Here is a 22500-nt window from a genome sequence, read left to right as displayed (position 1 = left end):
ACTTCCATGAAATCCAGCTAGAACCAAAAGACAAAAACAAAACACAAAAATAAATAAATAAAACCTTATTCGCAAATCACGCCTCTAATAATAATAATAATAAAAAAACTTCCCTTCCTCATTTTCCAGGCTGCACTCACCGCTGGAAGTAGTTGGAGACATCGCCGGAAGGACAGTCGACGTCGAACTTCTTCGGAGCGCTACTCCGGGAAGCTCCTACTCCTGGAAGGTTAACTCCAGTAAGCTCAACCTTCCAGGACCTTCCCACAGTAGGAGAAGAAGCAACAGTCAGAGGCTCCTACTCCAGGAAGCTCAACCTTCCAGGACCTTCCCACAGCAAGAGAAGAAGCAACAGTCAGAGGCTCCTACTCCAGGAAGCTCAACCTTCCAGGACCTTCCCACAGCAGCAGAAGAAGCAACAGTCAGCGGTAGCTATATTGCCAGTCTTGTGGGACTCGCATTGGAATGAAAGTGGATGGTCGCGGGAGTCTCATTCCGACCCGATTCCAGACATCTCTCTGGAGTCTAGATTCCACCTCGTGACGCCTTCATTCAGTCCTCTTGTAGGAAGAGAGAGAGAGAGAGAGAGAGAGAGAGAGAGCGAGAGAGAGAAGACTCTCTTTCCCTGGGTTCAGTCTTTTGTATCAAGTGTTTTTTTTTTTTGCTTGTGGTTACTGGTGCTTTTCCCTCTGTCAGTTAATACGTAATGCAACAGCCTTTTGTTTACTCTCTTTTGTTTTAATAAGTGAAACTAAATATTTAGACTAACAGTGTTCCTTGTTCATATTTGTGAAAACAGACATAAAATCTCGTATATTATGAGTGTCACTACCTGATAATTAACACTTTATTAATCTAAAAGTTACGATTCTACAATTTTTTAAAGCATAATTACAAAAACTGTAACTGTTTTTGTGATTAGTATACATCTGCTATATTGTAACAACTATCGACGGAATTTTCTACAATTAATATCAAAACTCCACTTGGCAGATTAGTAGCTGACGTTTGTATATTGTATTCGCCTCGAAAATACTTTATGAGTTAATGAAAAACAAAGAAAACCATTTCATATTAAGCAGAAGAAGACAAAATGACCCTGAACATTGGAAAAGGATATGGGAATATGTCGATATTAGGAACTATTGAAAAACGGAGAGGAATGGCGCCTAAGAAAAGCTGAGCGGGGAGATGCGCAGTTCTTAAAAAAAAAGATATAAGACTTTCTGATTTCTTATTAAAATAAGGAAGATTTGTATTTCACGCCATGGCTGATGTTTATCTACGAGCGTTAGCTTTCTTCGTTTTGGGTAAGTAAACATCTTGATATATACATTACATATATACATTTATATATTATTATAGATTATATAGATATTATTTATAATAATATATTATTTATCTATATATTATATATATATATATATATATAAATATAATATATATTTATGAATAATATATTATTATATATATATATATATATATATATATTAATAAAATTATATAATATATTATAAATTATTTATATATATATGATATATATTATATAGATATATATATAGATATATATATATATAGATATATATAATATTATATTATATATATATATATATTATATATATATATATTAATATTATATATATACTTATCTATATATTATTGATATATATATATATATATATAATATATATACTCTATATATATATAATCTATCTATATATATTATATAACTTCTTATATCTACTATATTCTATACTCTACACTTGTATATGTATTATGTGGGTATATGTATAATTTACTCATTTACTTCTATCTATATTTCTGTTCGTGCCGCCTGTATCTGATATTTTTGTCAGCAAGCAATTATTTGTCTATATTCATACGATGAGCATCCATACCAATGTCTTTGTGATGGTCAAATATGAAGGCAAAAAGAGTGGAAGTATAAAAAAAATGATTTGATGATACTAACGGACAAAATCATTCACTAAATCGTGCAAAGCCAAAGATTAATGGTTTCCCGCAGAGTGATTCTAGGGAGGAGATATTTTTCAGTGCAAAAATAAATAAATATGGATCCATATGAACGATATATCATTGCTTTCGACCCATGGGAATTCACTCTTGCATCGCCAAAAAGAAAAAAAAAAATGGAAATTCTTAAAAATGATGAAATTTTCGACGTTATTTGATTTCGAAGCTACAGAAAACGGTGTGTATTTTTTTTTCAATGCAATTGGAACTTGGTGTTGAATCAGAATTATTCTGTTGTAAATGTTACAACACAAATTGCTAAAAGCAGGTAAATGTTACCTGCTTTTTGTGATGTGTGAATCTGTAATCCTCGGATTTAACGGCTTGGTGATTGAATCTGCCTTTTTTCCAGGCTTTGTTACTTTCTGACGGTTCTGTGTTTCTAGACTAATAAACCTTCTTGCTTTAGGAAGACGTAGGAATATCTCACCTCTAGTGATTAATCTCACCACAGGCTTTGAAAATTTCCTCAAACTTCTGTGTTCCCGACTCATAACTCATCTACCTTTAGTTAATTCCTGTTCTCCTTCCTTTCATATGCTTTTTCTTGTTTAATTCAAGCCTGGACTTCGTAAAGACATTAGATTGCTTAAACTATTGACATGTAGACATTTAGAACATGATTCGAGTTTATATCAGTCGTTGCATATTTTTCTATGTAAATAATTATTCGATCCTATGCAAACTTATTAAAAGGGAGTCAATTTTATCTTCACAAGTTTTCTTTGAAATCATAATTATGATCTAAAACCAAATCCATTAAGAGCAGATCATAGAAAGACAGTCTTCTTCTCTCTTCAATACTTTGCATACGTGTAGATCTGTCACTTGAAAACAAACCAGCTAATTAAGTATTAAAAAATCTCCCTCAAATGGGAATATAAATTTTCAATCTTATTTTCTCCTTTAGCCTTCCTTCACAGGTACAGTTTAACACCAAGATTCGTTGCTTTAACTCAATGATAAAGTTCAATGCATCTCTGACCTTTTTTCATTGCTTCAAATGCTTTAATCCTTCATTCTCTTTTACCTTTGCCGTAACAAATAGAATCAGTCCTTGTTCTTGCCCTGTAAGGTTTGGGTCCATTAAAAGGCATTTTTATGTACTCCTTAACTTATTTTATACTATTGACTATTAACTCCTTATATTTTAACGCTTACACATTTTCATTGCATTAATTTGGGTGTTAATGTTTAATTTGATCCCTGTTTTATTATTATTATTATTATTATTATTATTATTATTATTATTATTATTATTATTATTATTACTGATTTTGCAATGACACAAACATAAATCAGGATTAATCCATCACAAGCATTTCCTTCTCAGGTCATGTGACCCTAGGTGTTAGTGCTTAACTTATTATTATTTTATTATTATTATTATTTAATTATTATTAATTATTATTAATTATTAATTATTATTATTATTATTATTATTACACAAAAAAAGATAAATCTAATATACCACAACAATACCCTTTTGCAGGTCACGTGGGTCCATTGCCTGACTCTTATCTGTCTACTGTTTTTATTATTATTATTATTATTATTATTATTATTATTATTAATTATTATTATTATTATTATTACAATGACATAAAATAAAACTGAATCTAACCTACCATAACAATACCCTTTTCAGGTCACGTGATCCTGGGCGTGGCTGCGGGCACGGGTCTCTACATGGGCCCCTACTTCCCTACCCCGCAAATGAGAAACATCACAGTTCATCAAAACGCCGTGGCATATCTGCCCTGCGCTGTCAAACAGCTGGGGGACAAATCGGTACGAAATTCAGTCATTCATTGCTCCTCGTATTGTGTTTCATATGGAGTAGGAGACGACTGCCTTAGTCGTTTATAAAACCAAGTAATCAAGTCGTTCGATCGGAAGATCTCTGATTTTGATATTAACTTCTTTAAGCTTGAAAGCAATGTAGAGGGAGAACTTTGCTTTTGATATTATTGCTTTAAACTTGAAAGCAATGTAGAGGGAGAACTTTGCTTTTGATGTTACTGTTTTAAGCTTGAAATCAATGTAGAGGGAGAACTTTGCTTTTGATATTACTGCTTGAAGCTTGAAAGCAATGTAGAGGAGTAACTTTGCTTCTGATGTTACTGTTTTAAGCTTGAAATCAATGTAGAGGGAGAACTTTGCTTTTGATATTACTGCTTGAAGCTTGAAAGCAATGTAGAGGGAGAACTTTGCTTTTGATATTAATGCTTTTAACTTGAAAGCAATGTAGAGGGAGAACTTTGCTTTTGATTTTACTGCTTTAGATATAGCTTATAGCTTTTTTTTTATTACCCAGCAAGGAAAATTTCATGTGTTATCCATTTGACACTACTGCTGCTTGGTAAGGAATTTCTTTAAGGTTTCATTTAAAATTACAAATACTTGTTGAATGTGTGCTGTTTTTTTTATTAGCTATGGAAAACAAACATATACAATTAATTATTATTTAATTATTAAATTTATTATATATATTATTAATTTTATTTATTAAAATTGTTTACTTAATTATTATTTATAATTTCATTTATTAATTAATTCATAGCCTTAGGTTGTGATTTATTATTAAATCATTCGGAACAATATTATCATTAATTTTCAATTTAAATTAATCATATTATACTATATTATTATAAAAATATTACTTTAATTACCTTATTTATTTTATTATTATTCATTTATTAATTCATTTTAATTATTTATTTTGTTTATTATTATTATCATTTGAATAATAATAATAATTAATAATAAATCAAAATAATAATAATAATAAATAACTAACAATAATAATAAATATTTATTTATTATTATCATAAATTATTGATTATTATTGTTATTATTATTATTATTATTATTATTTATTATTTTTTATTATTATATTATTATTATTATTATTATTATTATTTATTATATTATTATCTAAATAAAAACTCATTTAAACCCACTCCTGTATTTAACCACGAGCACCCTCTTGTCAAGGTACGTCTTATCCCATCAAAAAACTAAAACCTCCTATTCACAGGTATCCTGGGTCCGTCAGCGAGACGCGGACATCTTGACGGTCGACCGTTACACATTCGTCAGGGACGAACGTCTGACGGTCCACTACACGCCCAACACGGAGACCTGGACCCTGGTCATCAAGTACGTTCAAGAGAGAGACGCGGGAACGTACGAGTGTCAGATTTCCACGGAGCCCAAGATGTCGATGTGGGTTCATCTGAACGTCATTGGTGAGGAATTCTTCTTAGATTTCTCTATTACTTTTTGAAACTTTCAGGGTTTAAAACGAACTTTTAATAATGTATGTATGTATGTATGTATGTATGTATGTATGTATGTATGTATGTATGTATCTATGTATGTATCAATGTATGTATCAATGTATGGAATATATATATTATATATATAATATAATAATTCAATCTTATCGTAATGAATATGATATTATATAATGTATATATACTCTTTTATGTCCTATTCAAACCTTTAATTATGTATGTATCTATTTATATATATTACACACACACACACACACACACACACACACACACACACACATATATATATATATATATATATATATATATATATATATATATATATATATATATGTGTGTGTGTGTGTGTGTGTGTGTGTGTGTGTGTTGTGTGTGTGTACCTTTCTTTATGCATATTTGTGTTTTCCAGTATTAAGCAAATATAATAATCAATAGGCTTAAATTTATGAAGCTGATCCTTGATAAGTTTTTTCTTTATACAGATTTATGCTTTTAACCAATACTAAGCATCAAGTTTTATGCGATAGGCATAAACTTAAGAGGCAGACTATTGATAAGGGTGTTTTTATGGATATTTGTGTTGTCCAGTTCTAAGCAAATGAAAGAACAAAATCCCTTAACTTAAGAAGCACTGTTGATCCAAATTCTTTCCTGTATGTATATTATGTTTTCCAGCACTAACCATTTAAAAACCATAAACCGGTTATAGAGGCCTCTAATTTTCGTAACTTCTTAATTTCCTCAGTACCTCAAGTCGAAATCGTCGGCGAAGTCGACAAATACGTCCGCAAGGGCTCCACCACCCGCCTGGAGTGCACAGTCAGCTCCACAGTCCAGCTTCCAGACTACATCTTCTGGTACCACTCGGGAGAGAGACTCTTGGAATACGACAACCCGAGGGTGAAATTCTCAGTGTCCAGGAGAGGAGGGCAGGGCAGCGAGATGAGCATCACTTCCCTCCTGATCATCAGCAACACACAGCCAGAGGACGAGGGGAATTACACCTGCCTCCCCTCGAATCTGCATTCCGCCACGACGAACCTTCACGTGCTCAATGGTGAGTATGGAAGGTGCCAGCTTCAGAATTCTATGATTGTCGACGTTTTCGTTTTCCTTTTATTCACTGATGAACTTTGAGATGATATAGTTTTGCTATAACAATGAGTATTGTCCATTTTCTATTTTTCCTTTTTCCCACTGATGAAATTTGAGATGATTTAGTTTTTCTATAACAACAAGTATTGTCTACTTTCTCTTTTTCCTTTGTTCCACTGATGAACTTCGAGATGTTATAGTTTTGCTATACCAATAAGTATTGTCCACTTCCTCTTTTTCCTTCTTTCTACTGATAAACTTTGAGATGATATAGTTTGTCTTTACCAATAAGTATTGTCCACTTTCTCTTTTTTCCTTTTTCCAATTGAGAACCTTGAGATGACACAGTTTTGCTACTCCAATAAGTATCGTCCACTTTCTCCTTTTCCTTTTTCCCACTGATGAACTTTGGGATGACATAGTTTTGCTATACCAATAAGTTCTTAAATATTACTCTACTCCATTCGTCTTTCCTCAGTGAGCATGATTTAGATTTTAAGATAAAATTGTTTATATCGAGAAATATTTCATTTTTCGTTCTCTTGTTCAACGGATTTTATGATTTGGAGTATTTTTGATGAAACGTTAAAGCGAGAGAAAATGTCCATTTTCTGATGATGTGACTAATGGCATTTGTCTCATATTCTCTCATACATATTACACTTTATCTTTAAAAGTAATAACTTAGTCTAAAAATCTGCTGTATAGTGGAGGAGTATGGTCTTTTTGTTTCAGTGCACTACCCTTCAATTCGCAATACAGTTTTGATAAACAAGATGACATTTTTGTTTCTTGTAATTAAAAAAAATGAATAAACATATATGTATATATGTATCACTGAATCACGAAAGTTTGGAACGTGACGAATATACAAATAAAGGTAGAAGCCACCGAGGAAAGTGATACAGTGGAGTAGGCTGCCAGATCTTTCGACTCAGGGTCCTGTACTTAGCTAAGTAAAGGACCCTGAGTCAAAAGATCTCACAGCACTACACTCTTTCACTTTCCTTCATGGCTCCTACCTTTATTATTGTATATATATATTATATATATATATATATTTTATATATATATTATATATAATTATATATATATTATTATTTACATATATATGTGTGTGTGTGTGTGTGTGTGTGTGTGTGTGTATGTTTGTGTGTGTCTAGACGGTGTCTAGGTAGGAAATACTTTTCATGAAGCTAATTATCCCCTTTCGTCCCACTCTTCCAGACGAGCACCCAGCAGCCATGCAGACGGGAGCAGCCATGTTGACAGACCCACCCTCTACCTGGGGCATGATGATGGTGGTTCTGATCGCTTTCATCTTCGTCCAGGCGCACCAGAATTTCAACCTATCAAGCAGTACTACTCCACCCCAGGGCATCGTTCTCGCGAGAAAGGCGGCGACGACGACACCAGCAGGTAGTAGTAGTACCCTTCAACAGCGCGTCAAAGGCGTCCCCACCTGCCGCGCCACTTCTGACTCGGAGGAAGACGGAGCTGGAAAAGAAATGGATTCTTTTAGTCTACGGAGCAAAGATGACGCGTTCCAGGCTGGAATGACGATGTCTGCTTTCCGTTTAAGAGTATTACCTACGACTTGCACCCCAATACATAGAGAGGGAAGCAAGAACAGGAAAAAACTGACTGAAACGGACCTTGGTCTCCGCCTCCAGAGCTCTGTGCTATCCAGTCCCTCCGCCAAAATCTTTATTAACCCCTTGCCAATGAGTTGCGCCACGGAAGCTCGCCAACAAACAACCCTGGTCTCCCTTATAACAGAGAGGAATTACTTTACTGACCTTGAAGAGCAGAAGGGTTTTGCCTCTGGCGGCCACTTCTGTAACCCAGGACATCCATCCAATACTAGAATTTCAGCCAGTTCTCCTTTCTAGACGATTTTACGTTCACTAACGTGTTCCTGATACCGAGGTGTATAAAATCATGAGTAATTAAAATACATCCATAGGAATTTTTTAAAAAATATCCGAGATATCTTTATGTATGTGTGTGTGTACTTAAGAATGTGTGTATATTTGTATGTATGTTCATAAATGTCATGAAGCGTTATCTTCGGCTGGGGGTGTTAGGGAGAAAATGATTTACCTGTCGTATTTTGTAATAAAAATCTCTTTTGGAAAAACACATACCAATCACTTTTGAAGTTTTGCTTCACCATTACAGGGCTAATGAAACAAAGGCAAATATTTTAAAATACAGTTTCATTCTAGTATCATCCCATTCAATTTGTATGAATCTACATGTAAAGAATACTGAAGGACGAAGAACAGTTCTTATTCTGATGTTGAATTCTCCAAAATATTAATGCATCTACTTTTTCTTTCAACATTTTAAAAAAGGGACAATGTTTTGTGGGTCAGGAAAATGACTGAAGTATTTTCTGAGGTCACGAGAAAGCATTTTAGAATATTATTTGCATCTCCGTACCTTAAACAGTTGCAGGAATATTACTCTTAATCTTTTTAAAAAGAAGAGAAGAGTTGCAGAAAAAAACATATATGTATTGATATATTATTATATGTCTTATGTACAGCCATAGATATAACCATACTCAATACTTCTGATTAGCATATATGTATATATGTATCGGTTCAAAGTGATCCAGTTATATATGTATGTTTTGGGTGACTTACCTCTGAACATATTTATTTCATGGTCATGACGGTTGTGTTCAAGGTTAAAACTACTGAGTTCCGTAATAATGTTGTCGTTATATGTTAAAAAAAACTGATATTGACTCAACAGATATGAATAAAATACTATGAGAGGGAAATATTTTGTATTGAATGTTTAATGGAATGGACGAAGGTTGTGTGAATTGCTCAGAAATAAAATATACATTTTTGTGGTGTTTTAATCCCAAAGGACATAAGGTACAATTTTTATACATTTTTTTATCAGTACGTTGGGTTGTAATTTGATGATTGTTATCACTGAAACTATGAATATAGATGAGAATATGACTGTTACAGTCTCAAATTTGCTTATAAGAATGCAACGAATAGCGATAAAAGTCGTAAATTAAAAAAACATATGAAAAAATAATTTATTGGTGATATATCTTACATCTGAAAAAAAATTCTTTTTAACAAATTTTAACGGTAAATATTGGTCATTAAAATATACGTGATTTTCGTTTGAATTATGTTTACAAATTAAGTTTACAAATAATCAATAAAATATTCTCATTGTTCTGTTAAGCTGCTCTGAAATGATATTACTTGAAACATGAATTATCGTATCCACAACGAACATACATTACTTGTGTAGAATTAATTGTATATATATATATATATATATATATATATATATATATATATATATATATATATATATATATAACGAACATACATTACTTGTGTAGAATTAATTGTATATATATATATATATATATATATATATATATATATATATATATATATATATATATATATATATATCATATATATATATATATATATATATATATATATATATATATATATATATATATATATATATATACATACATATATATATACATATATATATGTATATATATATATATATATATATATATATATATATATATATATATATATATATATATATATATATATATATATATATATATATATATATATATATATATATAGATATATATATATTGCAGAGTAGTTCGTTATAGCTTGAAGACAATTGACGTAGCGAGTCTTTTCCCACATCCTATTGCTCCACAAGTGCATGTCTAGATGCGCATTAAACCCCTCCCAAACTGTAAAAATACAACACCAAACATCCTTAGATTAAGAGACTTAGATAAACTTAAATGCCTTATATATCAAATTGGGAGTTAATATAACAAACTTCGAATAAGTTCCCCTTCGCAAAAGCCTTTTCATCAATGCTAAATTGTATTGAATCCTCGAAGATTTACTTTATTTCAGGTGAATAAAAATAAAAAAGATGCTTCATCATCCCATACATCAGCTTCTGTGGTCCTTTGCTCTTTACTGGAGAGGGAATTACTTCGTGTAGAATATAAAGGTGCGTCCACACTGCGGTGAGAATATTTATTTTCTTTCATGCAAAATATCCAATGTAGTACAAAATACATTACTCTCTGATTACATTATTGCGTTTAGGAACTGTCATGTAACAATACTCTACGAATTTCTTTCATACGCAGGAACTTGATAACTGTAATAACTCTCATTTTATTTTAAAATTGTACAAATGTTCACCGTATAATAATTACGTTACATTCTATAACAGTAGTATTTAATCTGAGTCACAGACAATGGTGGTGCGAATACAAATGATATTGTATCAATGATTTTTTTTTTAATCTAAACTATGATTTACTGAGCGTAGAAAGGCATGGCTTTAATAATGATCTTTTTCGTGACACGAAAACTAATTTTATGGGCGATATCACTTCCAGAAATATGATTGCATGCGATTGATCAATTACGATGACTAATTTCTCTTGAGATTTATAAATGTGGAAATTTACCATAAGATGAAGCTTATGGACAATACCTACTCTTCATAATGAAGCGACAACTGTAACTAATTCCCCTATGGATTAATAAACGTCGAAATTGGGCAGAACATCAATATACCCTGACAAAAGTGACGGCAGATCCGATAACTGAATCAGAACCCACGACATCTGACCGTCACCCAATCTTTTTTTTACATTATTTTTACATTTTGCTTTTATATAATAAATCCCTCGGTCCATTTCTCTCGACCCGTTTTCTACAGACACGAGATCTATAGATAGAAGATTAAAAGGCGGATGGTTGGAATTCTCGTTAAACAAAAGTTACAAAGGATAAAACTGGAGGTCGCCTCTTTAAAGATTGATGCGCGTTTCCTGTCACGTCAAAGCCTAATGGTTCTCTCTCTCTCTCTCTCTCTCTCTCTCTCTCTTCTCTCTCTCTCTCAAGTCTAGGGCGCCATTATTAAAACATAGAAGCTATCCTTACCCAGTGATTGGGAGATTAGTCTTAAAACATTTTTCATTTATTCTCTCTCTCTCTCTCTCTCTCTCTCTCTCTCTCTCTCTCTCTCTCTCTCTCTCTCTCTCTCGTGTAGGACGCCATTTTCAAAACATAGAATCAATCCTAACCCAGTGAGTTTGGAATCCATCTCAAAACATTTTTCATTTATTTTAGTCTTCACTCAAATTCGTGTGTTCACTGCGCATATAGGGATCGTAAAGTAAATTTCCGTTCCAGTTCTATAGAATTTTATTATTACTTAATTATTCAAGTTCGTTATAACTCTTACAATACAGCATTCGGAAAGAACTATATTTTTCCTAATACGCCAAGTTATGAATATGAACAAGACGAGAATGATTTGCAGGTAATGCTTTAAAGATATATCTTACCATATGCCTTCCCATTACAGGGAGGACGATACCAACGGCCTGTTGAAGAACCTAACGGTCCATGATATGAAAGCAACAGGGGTTTAGTGTCCGGAAGACCTAGAAAAAATCTAATTGAGTTTAGGGTAACACGATTTGGTTTTAGCCAGTTTCCCGGGATTCGAGCGCTTAGTTTTGAGTACCGAGATGATTTTGGACCAGATACTGTATTGCTGATTTATATATATATATATATATATATATTATATATATATATATATATATATATATATATATATATATATATATATACATAGATATATATAGATATATACATATATATATATATATATATATATAGTATATATAATATATATATATATATATATATATATGATATATATATCTATATATATCTATATATAGATATATAAATATATATATATATATATATATATATTATATATATATATATATGTAGATATATGTATATATATTGTCAATTTTACCAGATACATATGAAATTCTAATAGCCACAATGCCCTCTCAACTTCTCAAATTCTTTGCTCTTTTTGGATACGCTTGTCACTACGAAAGCCTTGAGGGCGTTGTGGCTATTATAATATATATATATATATATATATATATATATATATATATGATATATATATAATATATATATATATATATATATATGATTTTATGGTCGACAATTCTAAATCAACTCACAAGCATTTTATTTCTAAAGTTTACTCTGATTAGAAACACAGAAGCTATTAAAACAAACACAAGAGGAGTTACGTAGAGACATTTAGTATGACTCCTCACAACCCTTCACATGAAAACGATCTTCGTTTACAAAAAAAAAAAAAAAATATTGAGCAAATAACAAAGACTGCCGGCGTAGCTTTTTTTTTTCTCGAGATATACGATCTTTTTTTTTTTTTTTTTTATTCTGCCTTCGCTTTATACTCCCGAGAGGCGGCAAGCATATAAAAGCAAAAGCGAAAATAAAAAGTAAACAAACAGAAACTGGAAAGGAAGCATTCACAGTCACGCCAATAATCCACTTTGGCCAAACTAAGCCAGGAAAATCTTGCGGTTGCAACAGAGTTTACTGCGTTCCAGGGTTTTCCTCCTGTGAGGTTTTCGTGGTACGAGTTGGAATCTAGTTTTCGTATTCGTTTCTCTCATTTGGCAAATATTGTCCCCAAAGCAGTCTGATTGTCACTATTCATCTGGGATTATATGGTGGTGGCATAGACAATGAATTGCGGATTTTCCCTACTAATTGTTTTTTACTCATTAAGCAAATATTGTCCAGAAAACAGTCTGATTGTCACTATTCATCTGGGATTATATGGTGGTAACATAGAGGATCCGTTGCACAGCTTTTTTTGTGAATCATTTGGCAAATGTTGTCCCCAGAGCAGTCTGATTGTCACTATTCATCTGGGATTATATGGTGGCGGCATAGACAATCATTTGCGTATTGTCGATTTTACTAATCAAGCTAATATTGTCCCGAAAACACACTTTGATTGACAGCATTCGTCTGGGATTATATGGTGGCGTGATATAGAATCCTTTTGTAATTTTTTTTTTACTTATTAAGCAAATATTGTCCCGAAAACACACTTTGATCGACAGTATTCGTCTGCTAGTATATGGTGACAACGTAGAGAAACCTTTGGGTCCCGCATTTTTTGTCCATCTTTTGCCATATATTGTCCCCAAAAACAATTCGAAATGGTGGAAAAAAGGAATTATTTGCATAGTTTTTTTCTTTTGTCACCCATTCGGCAAATATTAATCATCAATAGTCATCTGGGCTTAAGCTAGTAACAGAAAAAGGCATTTGCTTCGTATTGTTTTTTTACTCATTTGGCAACAATTGTCCACCAGTATTCATCTGGGCTCATATGGTGGTAACAGAAATAATTTTTTTTGCCACTTTCTTGGAAAATAGTTTTCTTAAAATACAGTTTGGTTACCAATATGTGTCTAGTAACAGCTATTTTCGTAGCATTTTTTCTTTTTCTTTTACTCATTAAGTAAATATTGTCCTCAAAATTTTACAGTGGCTTTGGGGTCAATGGGGGGGGGTTCTCCACGGTTTATATTTTGGCTTAAAATAATATATATATATATATATATATATATATATATATATATATATATATATATATATAATATATATATATATATATATATATATTATATATATATAATATATATATATATATATATATATATATATATATATAATATATATATATATATATATATATATATATATACCATATATATTACCAAAATATAAACCCAGGAGAACACTGACAAACGCACTGTATTTTGAGGACAATATTTGCTTAAAGAGTAAAAAAAAAAAAAAAAATGCTACGAAAATAGCTCTGTTTTACTAGACACATATTGGTAACCAAACTGTATTTTAAAGAAAACTATTTTCAAGAAAGTGGCAAAAAAAATCATGTGTCTGGTTACCACCATATGAGCCCCAGATGAATACTGGTGGACAATTGTTGCCTAATGAGTAAAAAAAATAATACGAAGCAAATGCCTTTTTCTGTTACTAGCTTAAGCCCAGATGACTATTGGGTGGATAATATTTGCCAATGAGTGACAAAAAGAAAAAAAAAAAGCTATGCAAAGAATCCCTTTTTTCCCACCATTTCGAATTGATTTTGGGGACAATATATGGCAAATGATGGACAAAAAATATGACCCAAAGGTTTCTCTACGTTGCCACCATATACTCCCAGACGAATACTGTCAATCAAAGTGTGTTTTCGGGACAATATTTGCTTAATAAGTAAAAAAAAAATTACAAAAGGATTCTATATATAGATATATATATATATATATATATATATATATATATATAATATATATATATATATATATTATATATATATAATTAACTGTCCTCTATCAAATTCAGTTTTTTTTAGACACACTATTACGAACGCATTGATCCATACATTCTCTCTCTCTCTCTCTCTCTCTCTCAAAAAAAAAAAAAAAAAAAAAAAAAAAAGACCCCCACACGCTTATTATTCGAGAAATGCCTTGATAAAGTAAGCCTCATACACTCAAAAATCAAAAAACAAAAAGAAAACATACGTTCATTAATTATGAATGAAATTTCTTGATGTAGTAGTTTATTCCTAATGTAATTGCTCACTAGATATCCGCTAACACAATCATCCAGTATCCCCATCCTATCCCTCTTGCTTCCCATCCTATTAATTCAACATGTCTCCCACCCTTTCCCCCTCCAGCAATTGTAGAGTTCCTCCCCCATTCACTTCATCCCATCCACAACAATGAAACCACGGCGATATTATCTGTGGGCTACTTACAACGACAAAGGTTGCATGTTCCTCGTGAATATTTCGACCCGAATTGAGGTTATTGCTAATGTATATTATTTGTGTGGCCTTGAAAGGCGCTCACTTTGCCCTTTAAAAAGAAAAGTAAATGAGAGAGAGAGAGAGAGAGAGAGAGAGAGAGAGAGAGAGAGAGAGAGAGAGAAATTCTTTCTGAGAAACGGATTGTATCGGTATCTTTCCTGACACCACACAAGAGGGTGTAAGTCCATTCTGTCTGTATCTGTGCTCTAGGGAATTTTTTAGCTCTGAGGAAATAACATCTACCTATATCTTCTTTAGCTACCGACCACCCATCACCCCGCCCCAAAAATATATAGATTAATATAAAGATAATAGAAAAAAATGTTGAGTTTCCTCTGTGATGTCGTCCTCAATAATTTATAGCTTAATTCGATTACCAATGTTCAAACACGATACAAACACATTCAATTCCATTTCCATGACGTCATTCGCTTTTTCATCGTAGCCCCAATACCTTTATTTGCGCAAAACAAACAAAGTCGTTTTTGTATTCACATCATTTCACATCGAAGAGTTTCTTCAAACACTTAAAAAAGTCACTGAACAAATAGAAACAGAAAGGGGGGAAAAAACTCACACTTTTGCTTTTGTTCTAAAAACACCAAACCTTTATACATTTTTTATCTACGTTTTTTTTATTTTCTTGACAGACGTCAAACATTGGAAGAACTAAAATGCTACACTTTTATAATATATATATATATATATATAATATATATATATAGTATAATATATATATATACATATGTATATATTTGTGTGTGTGTGTGTGTGTATGTTTGTGTGCGTACATACACACACCACAGCACAGAATATATATATATATATTAATATATATAATATATATAGTATATATATATATATATTATATAGTATATAATATATATATATATATATATATATAGTATTATATCTATATATAATATATATATATATATATATATATATATATATACATAAATAGGCTTTTTTATTTTTCTGGCATAAACATTCTATACTTCTATACATCATATGATAGTATATAGTATATATATATATATATATATATATATATATATATATATATATATATATATATATATATATATATATATATATATACACCAACGTTTTTTTAATTTTTCTGACAAGCATCATACATGGAAAGGAAAACGAAAAGATAAACAAACCGAGATGGAAGTCGGACATTCACAGTCACGTCAATAATCCAATTGGACCTAACTGAGCCAGCAAATCTCGCGGTCGCTACGGAGTTACTGTGTTCAAAAGGATTTCGATTGGGAACTTTTTTTTTTTTTTTTTTTTTTTCTTTTTTTTTTTTTTTTTATTTCTTATTCCGCTGAGTGGTCAAGGACTACTTTTTCTCGTGTTAGACTCCTGATTCTAGGAAATGCTGTTTTCAAAACGCTGATCGACTTCAAACGTCTGGATTTACGTTTTACGTTTTTTCTACTTTTGGATGCTCAACCTGGCATCATTTTTTCTAAAACACTTTTTTTTTTCTTTAGAAAAGTGAACTCCGTCGTAATTAGTCGTGAACACGGACATACCGACACACTACACAAGAACCGACGTTTAAATAGTTGCCTTCACAACATACACACGCGAACAAACACATTTATTATAAGATTCGTATTCACTTTTGAACATTAAATTCTGATACAAAATCCACCTAGAAAATGTTAGAAGTGAAAGCATATAATACGTCATTGCAGATATTGAGTGTGTTTAATAAACTAAATTAACAGTAAATTTCCTTATATTACTCATCATCTAATACCCATTATTTAAAAAAAACTATTTTTTTATTTTCAGTGATAGGAAATAATTGCAACTATCTAATAAATGAAGAACTATTTGCTAGTAGGCTCACATTTCTCTCTCGTACCCTTCAGCTCTTCTTGACGGGAAAAAACGATTTATTCACGTTTATTCACAAAACCTAAAATATAAATGAAATCAATGACAAATCCCAATTTGTTGACAGATGATTTAATTTTCCTAACAATTACAGGAAAGACGCTTACTAAATTACGGGACTTTGCAACAGCGAAGGAGACGTATCTTTGTCGGAGCAATTTCCCGCGTCGCATGACTGGACTCCAGGACAACATCGTTTGAAAACGTCCTTTCACGACGATTACCGCTGAGAGATGTGCACACGGAATCCCCAAAAACAATAATCGCGCAGAATAACCTGTCTAGACGTCTCGCTTCCCACCCAAAAAACTGTTTGTATTAGCTAGTAGGCCGCGGCTAGAGTTCAGGCGGGAAGGATCTTCTTGAACTCAGGGGTCGTGTTACGCTCGGTCCCCCAAGTTGTTGTCCTCTCAAGCTGTCCTCTGGTCATGTTAAGTTTGAGCCCGGAGTTGGCCGTGGTTATTTTCTTATTTGGGTAAGGAGGATTGGAATCAGATGGAACAGAACGGGTTGCAGGAGGTTAGTTCTCTGGATTTGTTGCCAGCTCCAATTTGAATGAAAGAATGGGTTTTTTGTTCACTTACTGGTTCTTGCTTATGTTATTGTTATTTTCTAATTCTGTTGTAGCTACTTCTTATATGAACGCATCCACGCTTAGACAAAGGTAATGATTTCTTACAACTAATATTTAGCATAAGAGAGAGAGAGAGAGAGAGAGAGAGAGAGAGAGAGAGAGAGAGAGAGAGAGAGAGAGAGAGAGAGAGAGAGAGAGAGAGAGAGTATTCCATTCAGCTCGACGTAAAAAATTCTATAAAGTTCTGAATCTTCATGCAACTGGGAAATAACGAATAACGAGGAATTTTCTAACCCCAAACGCACGGTAATTTTTCATCGAGTGTGTAACCTTTGTTTTATTATTTTATTCGGTGTCAACCCTTGTCGGTTTAGCAACAAGCAAGGAAGCATGCAAGCAAGCAGGCTGGGCATATCGTTTTCTTAACATGTCGTCTTAACATGCCTGTGTTTATGAAAACCTCTATTAGAGCTAAGAAGGCTAACGGTCACTTCCTGTGCTTTTGTGTGCTTTGCCCAGTGCAAGCAAAAGACTGATCTGGTGACCTTTTCTTCGAATTTCGACAATGAAGTCATTTGCCCCCGTGGGAAATTGAGTCTTGTGCTCTTCTCTTAATTGGACTATGGAACAACCTTGCAGAGAATATCGTAGTTTGAACTTCAGAAGTTTAAGCGAAAATGCAATGCAGTGCTGCTCTACTAATTGGATTCTTCTTGCATTTTGATATCTTTTCATCTCTATATCTATTATACTCATAAAATTTTCTTTATGCATAAGTGGGATTTCTTCTTTTTGTATTTCCCTTGACTTCCTCTTACTTCTTCATAATGAAAACCATATTCTTTGGAAGCTTGAATTTCAAGTCGATGGGCTTCTTACATATGAATAGGTTTCTTCCACTAAATAATGATATTAATAATAATTGAAAGGATTGCAGCTAGGGGACGAAGGGACGTTGCAAAGACCCTCAAGCAAGTAATGGCTACAGTGCATTGCGTGAGGTGCACTGATGGCACTACCCGCCCTCCTACGGGGAATATATAAACATTAAGAGAAGACTAATAGCCATTAAAATCATCTCCACAAACTATGTCATTCCTTTTGATATCTTGAAGGAAAAATTGCCTAAATGAAACAATTGAGTAGATAAAATAAAATGAAGCAGAATGCAAATTTAAGTCACACGGATGGTACAAAAGAACAGTAAATATACTAAGTCCGATATACAAACCAGCAGGATGATTTTTTCTATTTTAACCTGTGCCCAGTTTGCTACAGACCTCGACATTTTAGAAGTTTTATATTCTGTTAAGATAAAGCCTTCCTTGACTAGAAATGTAGCTGTTACCTCACTTTTGTGTTTTTAGTCTGCATCCTGCTGGTTTGTATATCGACTTAGTATATTTACTGTTCTTTTGTACCATCCGTTTTTGTGACTTAAATTTGCATTCTGCTTCATTTTATTTATCTACTCAATGTTTCATTTAGCAATTTTAATTATAATTTTTTAAGTATTAGCTATCTTTTAACGTACTCTTATAATTTTATACATATCATTTTATATTGTAAAATTTGATTGCAAGAACTATAATGTCATTCATTTTAATTTTGTAGGTTGATAACGAGTGATAGTACTACTCGAAAACATGTCCCAATAAAGTTGTACAAAATGCTGTTCCGGGTTTTGGCCTTGTGTCCTTACTGATATGTAGATGGCGCTTCCCTGCTGGTGTTTCAATTGCTATCATATATATATATAGCTATATATTATATATATATATATATATATATAAAAGACTATATATATATATATATATAGATATATATATATGTGTGTGTGTGTGTGTGTGTGTGTGTGCGTGTGTGCGTATAGTTTATTGGCATTTCGTTCGAGTTGCGATTGCCATTACTTCTTGATGGCGGAATATGAAGATCTTAAACGAATTTCCCTTAAGGCCTTGTATTAGATTGAGGCGTTCGCTCGAATAAAAAAAAAAAAAGCATAAAGTGGCTGCAAATACTGTAGGATTGTATCCTGTTTCAGTTCCTTTTGCATAACAATTTACAAGTTAGAAGGCTCTGCTACTTATACACAGCCGTATCAAATGTGAGCCCGGGAAAGAGACGACGTTGACCGAAAGAATCTGGGAGCTTTCGTTACGGATCTTTTTAAAACGTCTAATTTTTTATTTTCCTTTACAGGTGACATTGATCTTCTTCATCGCATTTCTTGGAATCCAGAACCTATGTCATGGCCAATACACAGCGGCTGTGCCCTATCCCGGCTACTGTAACCCGCTTCCATGTGTACTTGGCATTGCTGTATCCCCGGCCCAAACATCACTACCCCTAGAACTACAACCACTACAACCACAATCCCTCCCATAACTACTCCACCAAGTAACCCTGTTGCGCCATGTCTTCCAGTTTGCGGGTAAGCCTTGATTTCTTTCTTTCTTGTTTAGATTTGTTTTTTTTCCCGCTTGTTCCGGAGATTGGTACAGAACAGTGAATCATTTTCAAATAAAATGAAAATAAATAGCGAATATTTTAGATATGTTCTGTTTATCAATTTATTTTTTTCTTTCTTGATAAATGGCATCCCTTCTTTCCGTATTTTCCTTTACGGGGGTTCCTCTTGCTTCTTATTGAATACTATATACTTTGGAAGCTTGAATTTCAAGTCAGTAAATCTTCTGGGATTGCTACATATGAATACGTTTCCTTTACTGAATAATAATAATAATAATAATAATAATAATAATAATAATAATAATAATAATAATAATAATAATAATAATGGTGTCTCCTGAGTGTATAGCGAAATGTGAATTGTTGGAACGTTGCAACTTCGTGATGTATAGAGTTTTTGTGGATATTATTTACAAGCAGCTTAGAAAGTTGTACATACGCAACACTCACCACTAACACCTACACACGCGCCTACACACACGCAAACACACACTTTCACACCACACACACGCACACACAAATATATAGTGGATATATGTATATAAATATATGTACATGTATATATGGATATATTTGTATTTATTTGATATATATACACTTGCTGACCAACCCGGTGCTACCCGGAAGAACTTTGAAGAACTCAGAAAAATTTTCCTTCCTACCTTTTGAATTGTTTGGTTTGGGTCTGTCAAGTGGTTCAGATTAGTACTTAGATGTTATATATATAATATATATATATATATATATATATATATATATATATATATATGCATGTATGTATAAATACATATGTGTGTAGGATGTATACATAAAAACATTATAGTATAGAATTTTGGTAGTATTAACAAATACATGTTTTCTGTAACAGGGTCTGTCCAACATATGGTACACCAACCATTACTACTGCGCCAGTTGCCACAAATACACGAATTTGCCCCTTAACTGGTAGAGTTATTGGACGCAAAAGGAGAAGTACTACTCAGGTAAATGCACTCGTTGACAGACAACACCATACAACTAACTCCTTCCACTCTTAAATCTGGGAGTGAATCTGAGACTTTCATACTCTAAAAGTTCAGGGTGTAAATGAGACTTTCATAATACGTAACTTTCATCCGTTCTCTCAGCTTCTCTGTCATTCAAATTAACTTTTGGCTATTTTATATACTTCCCATAAACAATTCCAGGTTTGTAATGCAACGAAAATTATTTCTGGAATAGAAGAAAATTTGTTTAAATTCTATAACTTATACAGCATGAATACAATGCGACGTATTATAATATAATAAAAAATAACTTCAGATAAAACATGAAAATGTTCTCTTGCAGTGTCATTAATAAATTTAATGCTTCATCAATATGTAAATTAAGAATTTTATATATATCTTCCTGAAGGAATTCTTCACTCCCCAATCCCCATGCGCCTTTCTCTCACTCGTTTCCTTCACGAACTATAGGACATATATCAAGCACGAATTATAGGACTATATCTTAAGCACAAACCATAGGACTATATCTCAAACACGAACTATAGGACTATAGCTGAAACACAAATATAGGACTATAGCTTAAACACGAACTATAGTACTATATCTCAAACACAAACTATAGGACTATATCTCAAACACAAACTAAAGGACTATATATCAAGCACGAATCATAGGACTATATCTCAAACACGAACTATAGGACTATATCAAGCACGAATTATAGGACTATAGCTTAAACACGAACTATAGGACTATCTCTGAAGCGCGAACTATAGGACTATATATATCTCAAACACAGGACTATAGGACTATATATCAAGCACGAACTATAGGACTATAGCTTAAACACTAACGATAGGACTATCTCTGAAGCAAGAACTACAGAACTATTACTTAAACACGAACTCTGGGACTATATCTCAAGCGCGAACCAGAGGACTATACCGCTAGCTGAATATTATCATAATCTTTCAGCGTAGCTGTGCTCTGAATTCCCAGTGTCCTCAAGGGTCGATGTGCTGTTTCGACGGCTGCAGTGGCGGAAGGGTTTGCAAACGAGAAGTTCCGAGGAATACGTCCATTGCCTACGACGCTGCTTGGGGGAATCCTAGGGTAAGGACGTGTTATAAAACTGTTCTTTTTATTTTTAAGAGGAACATTTTAGACTATTCTTATTGTTCTCCTAGAACACTGAGATACGACACTGCCTTGGGGAATCCTAGGGTAAGGAAGTGTTATAAAACTGTTTTTTTAAGATGAGTGGTCGAGGTGCATTCTTGTCGAATAACATATACATACATACTAC

The 22500-nt window shown here is 32.6% G+C and overlaps 2 protein-coding genes across 4 annotated transcripts in view; both read left to right on the top strand.

The window, feature by feature from the left end:
• The window catches only part of LOC135211933 (hemicentin-2-like), a 55230-nt gene extending 45940 nt beyond the window's left edge, over positions 1-9290 (top strand). For 2 of the 3 annotated variants that reach the window (XM_064245173.1, XM_064245172.1), the window contains exons 2-6: positions 130-1310; positions 3683-3825; positions 5075-5285; positions 6079-6390; positions 7656-9290. In XM_064245173.1, the coding sequence (XP_064101243.1) occupies positions 1268-1310; positions 3683-3825; positions 5075-5285; positions 6079-6390; positions 7656-8320 (1374 nt within the window). In that variant the 5' untranslated portion in view covers positions 130-1267 and the 3' untranslated portion in view covers positions 8321-9290. The remainder of the gene's footprint in view (positions 1-129; positions 1311-3682; positions 3826-5074; positions 5286-6078; positions 6391-7655) is intronic. The other variant, XM_064245174.1, reaches the window with a different exon arrangement.
• Positions 9291-19939: 10649 nt separating this feature from the next.
• LOC135211846 (uncharacterized) lies at positions 19940-22417 on the top strand. Its single transcript, XM_064245055.1, has 4 exons — positions 19940-20167; positions 21074-21188; positions 22170-22307; positions 22382-22417. The coding sequence occupies exons 1-4, from the start codon at positions 20037-20039 to the stop codon at positions 22415-22417; spliced, it is 420 nt and encodes a 139-aa protein (XP_064101125.1). The 5' UTR covers positions 19940-20036.
• Positions 22418-22500: the final 83 nt, after the last annotated feature.

The sequence above is a fragment of the Macrobrachium nipponense genome, chromosome 40 (genome assembly GCF_015104395.2).
Source record: "Macrobrachium nipponense isolate FS-2020 chromosome 40, ASM1510439v2, whole genome shotgun sequence".
In the NCBI taxonomy this organism is placed as follows: Eukaryota; Metazoa; Arthropoda; class Malacostraca; order Decapoda; family Palaemonidae; genus Macrobrachium; species Macrobrachium nipponense.
Note: the sequence above shows the minus strand (reverse complement) of the source record. Positions and strands in the feature narration are given on the sequence as shown.

What these genes read in the sequence shown, in the direction of transcription:
- LOC135211846 (XM_064245055.1), top strand. Translation starts at nt 20,037, where the DNA reads ATGTGTACTTGGCATTGCTGTATCCCCGGCCCAAACATCACTACCCCT. An exon ending in CCATGTCTTCCAGTTTGCGG is followed by an intron (nt 20,168 to 21,073) that starts GTAAGCCTTGAT and finishes TTTCTGTAACAG; the next exon opens with GGTCTGTCCAACATATGGTA. An exon ending in CTGCTTGGGGGAATCCTAGG is followed by an intron (nt 22,308 to 22,381) that starts GTAAGGACGTGT and finishes TTGTTCTCCTAG; the next exon opens with AACACTGAGATACGACACTG.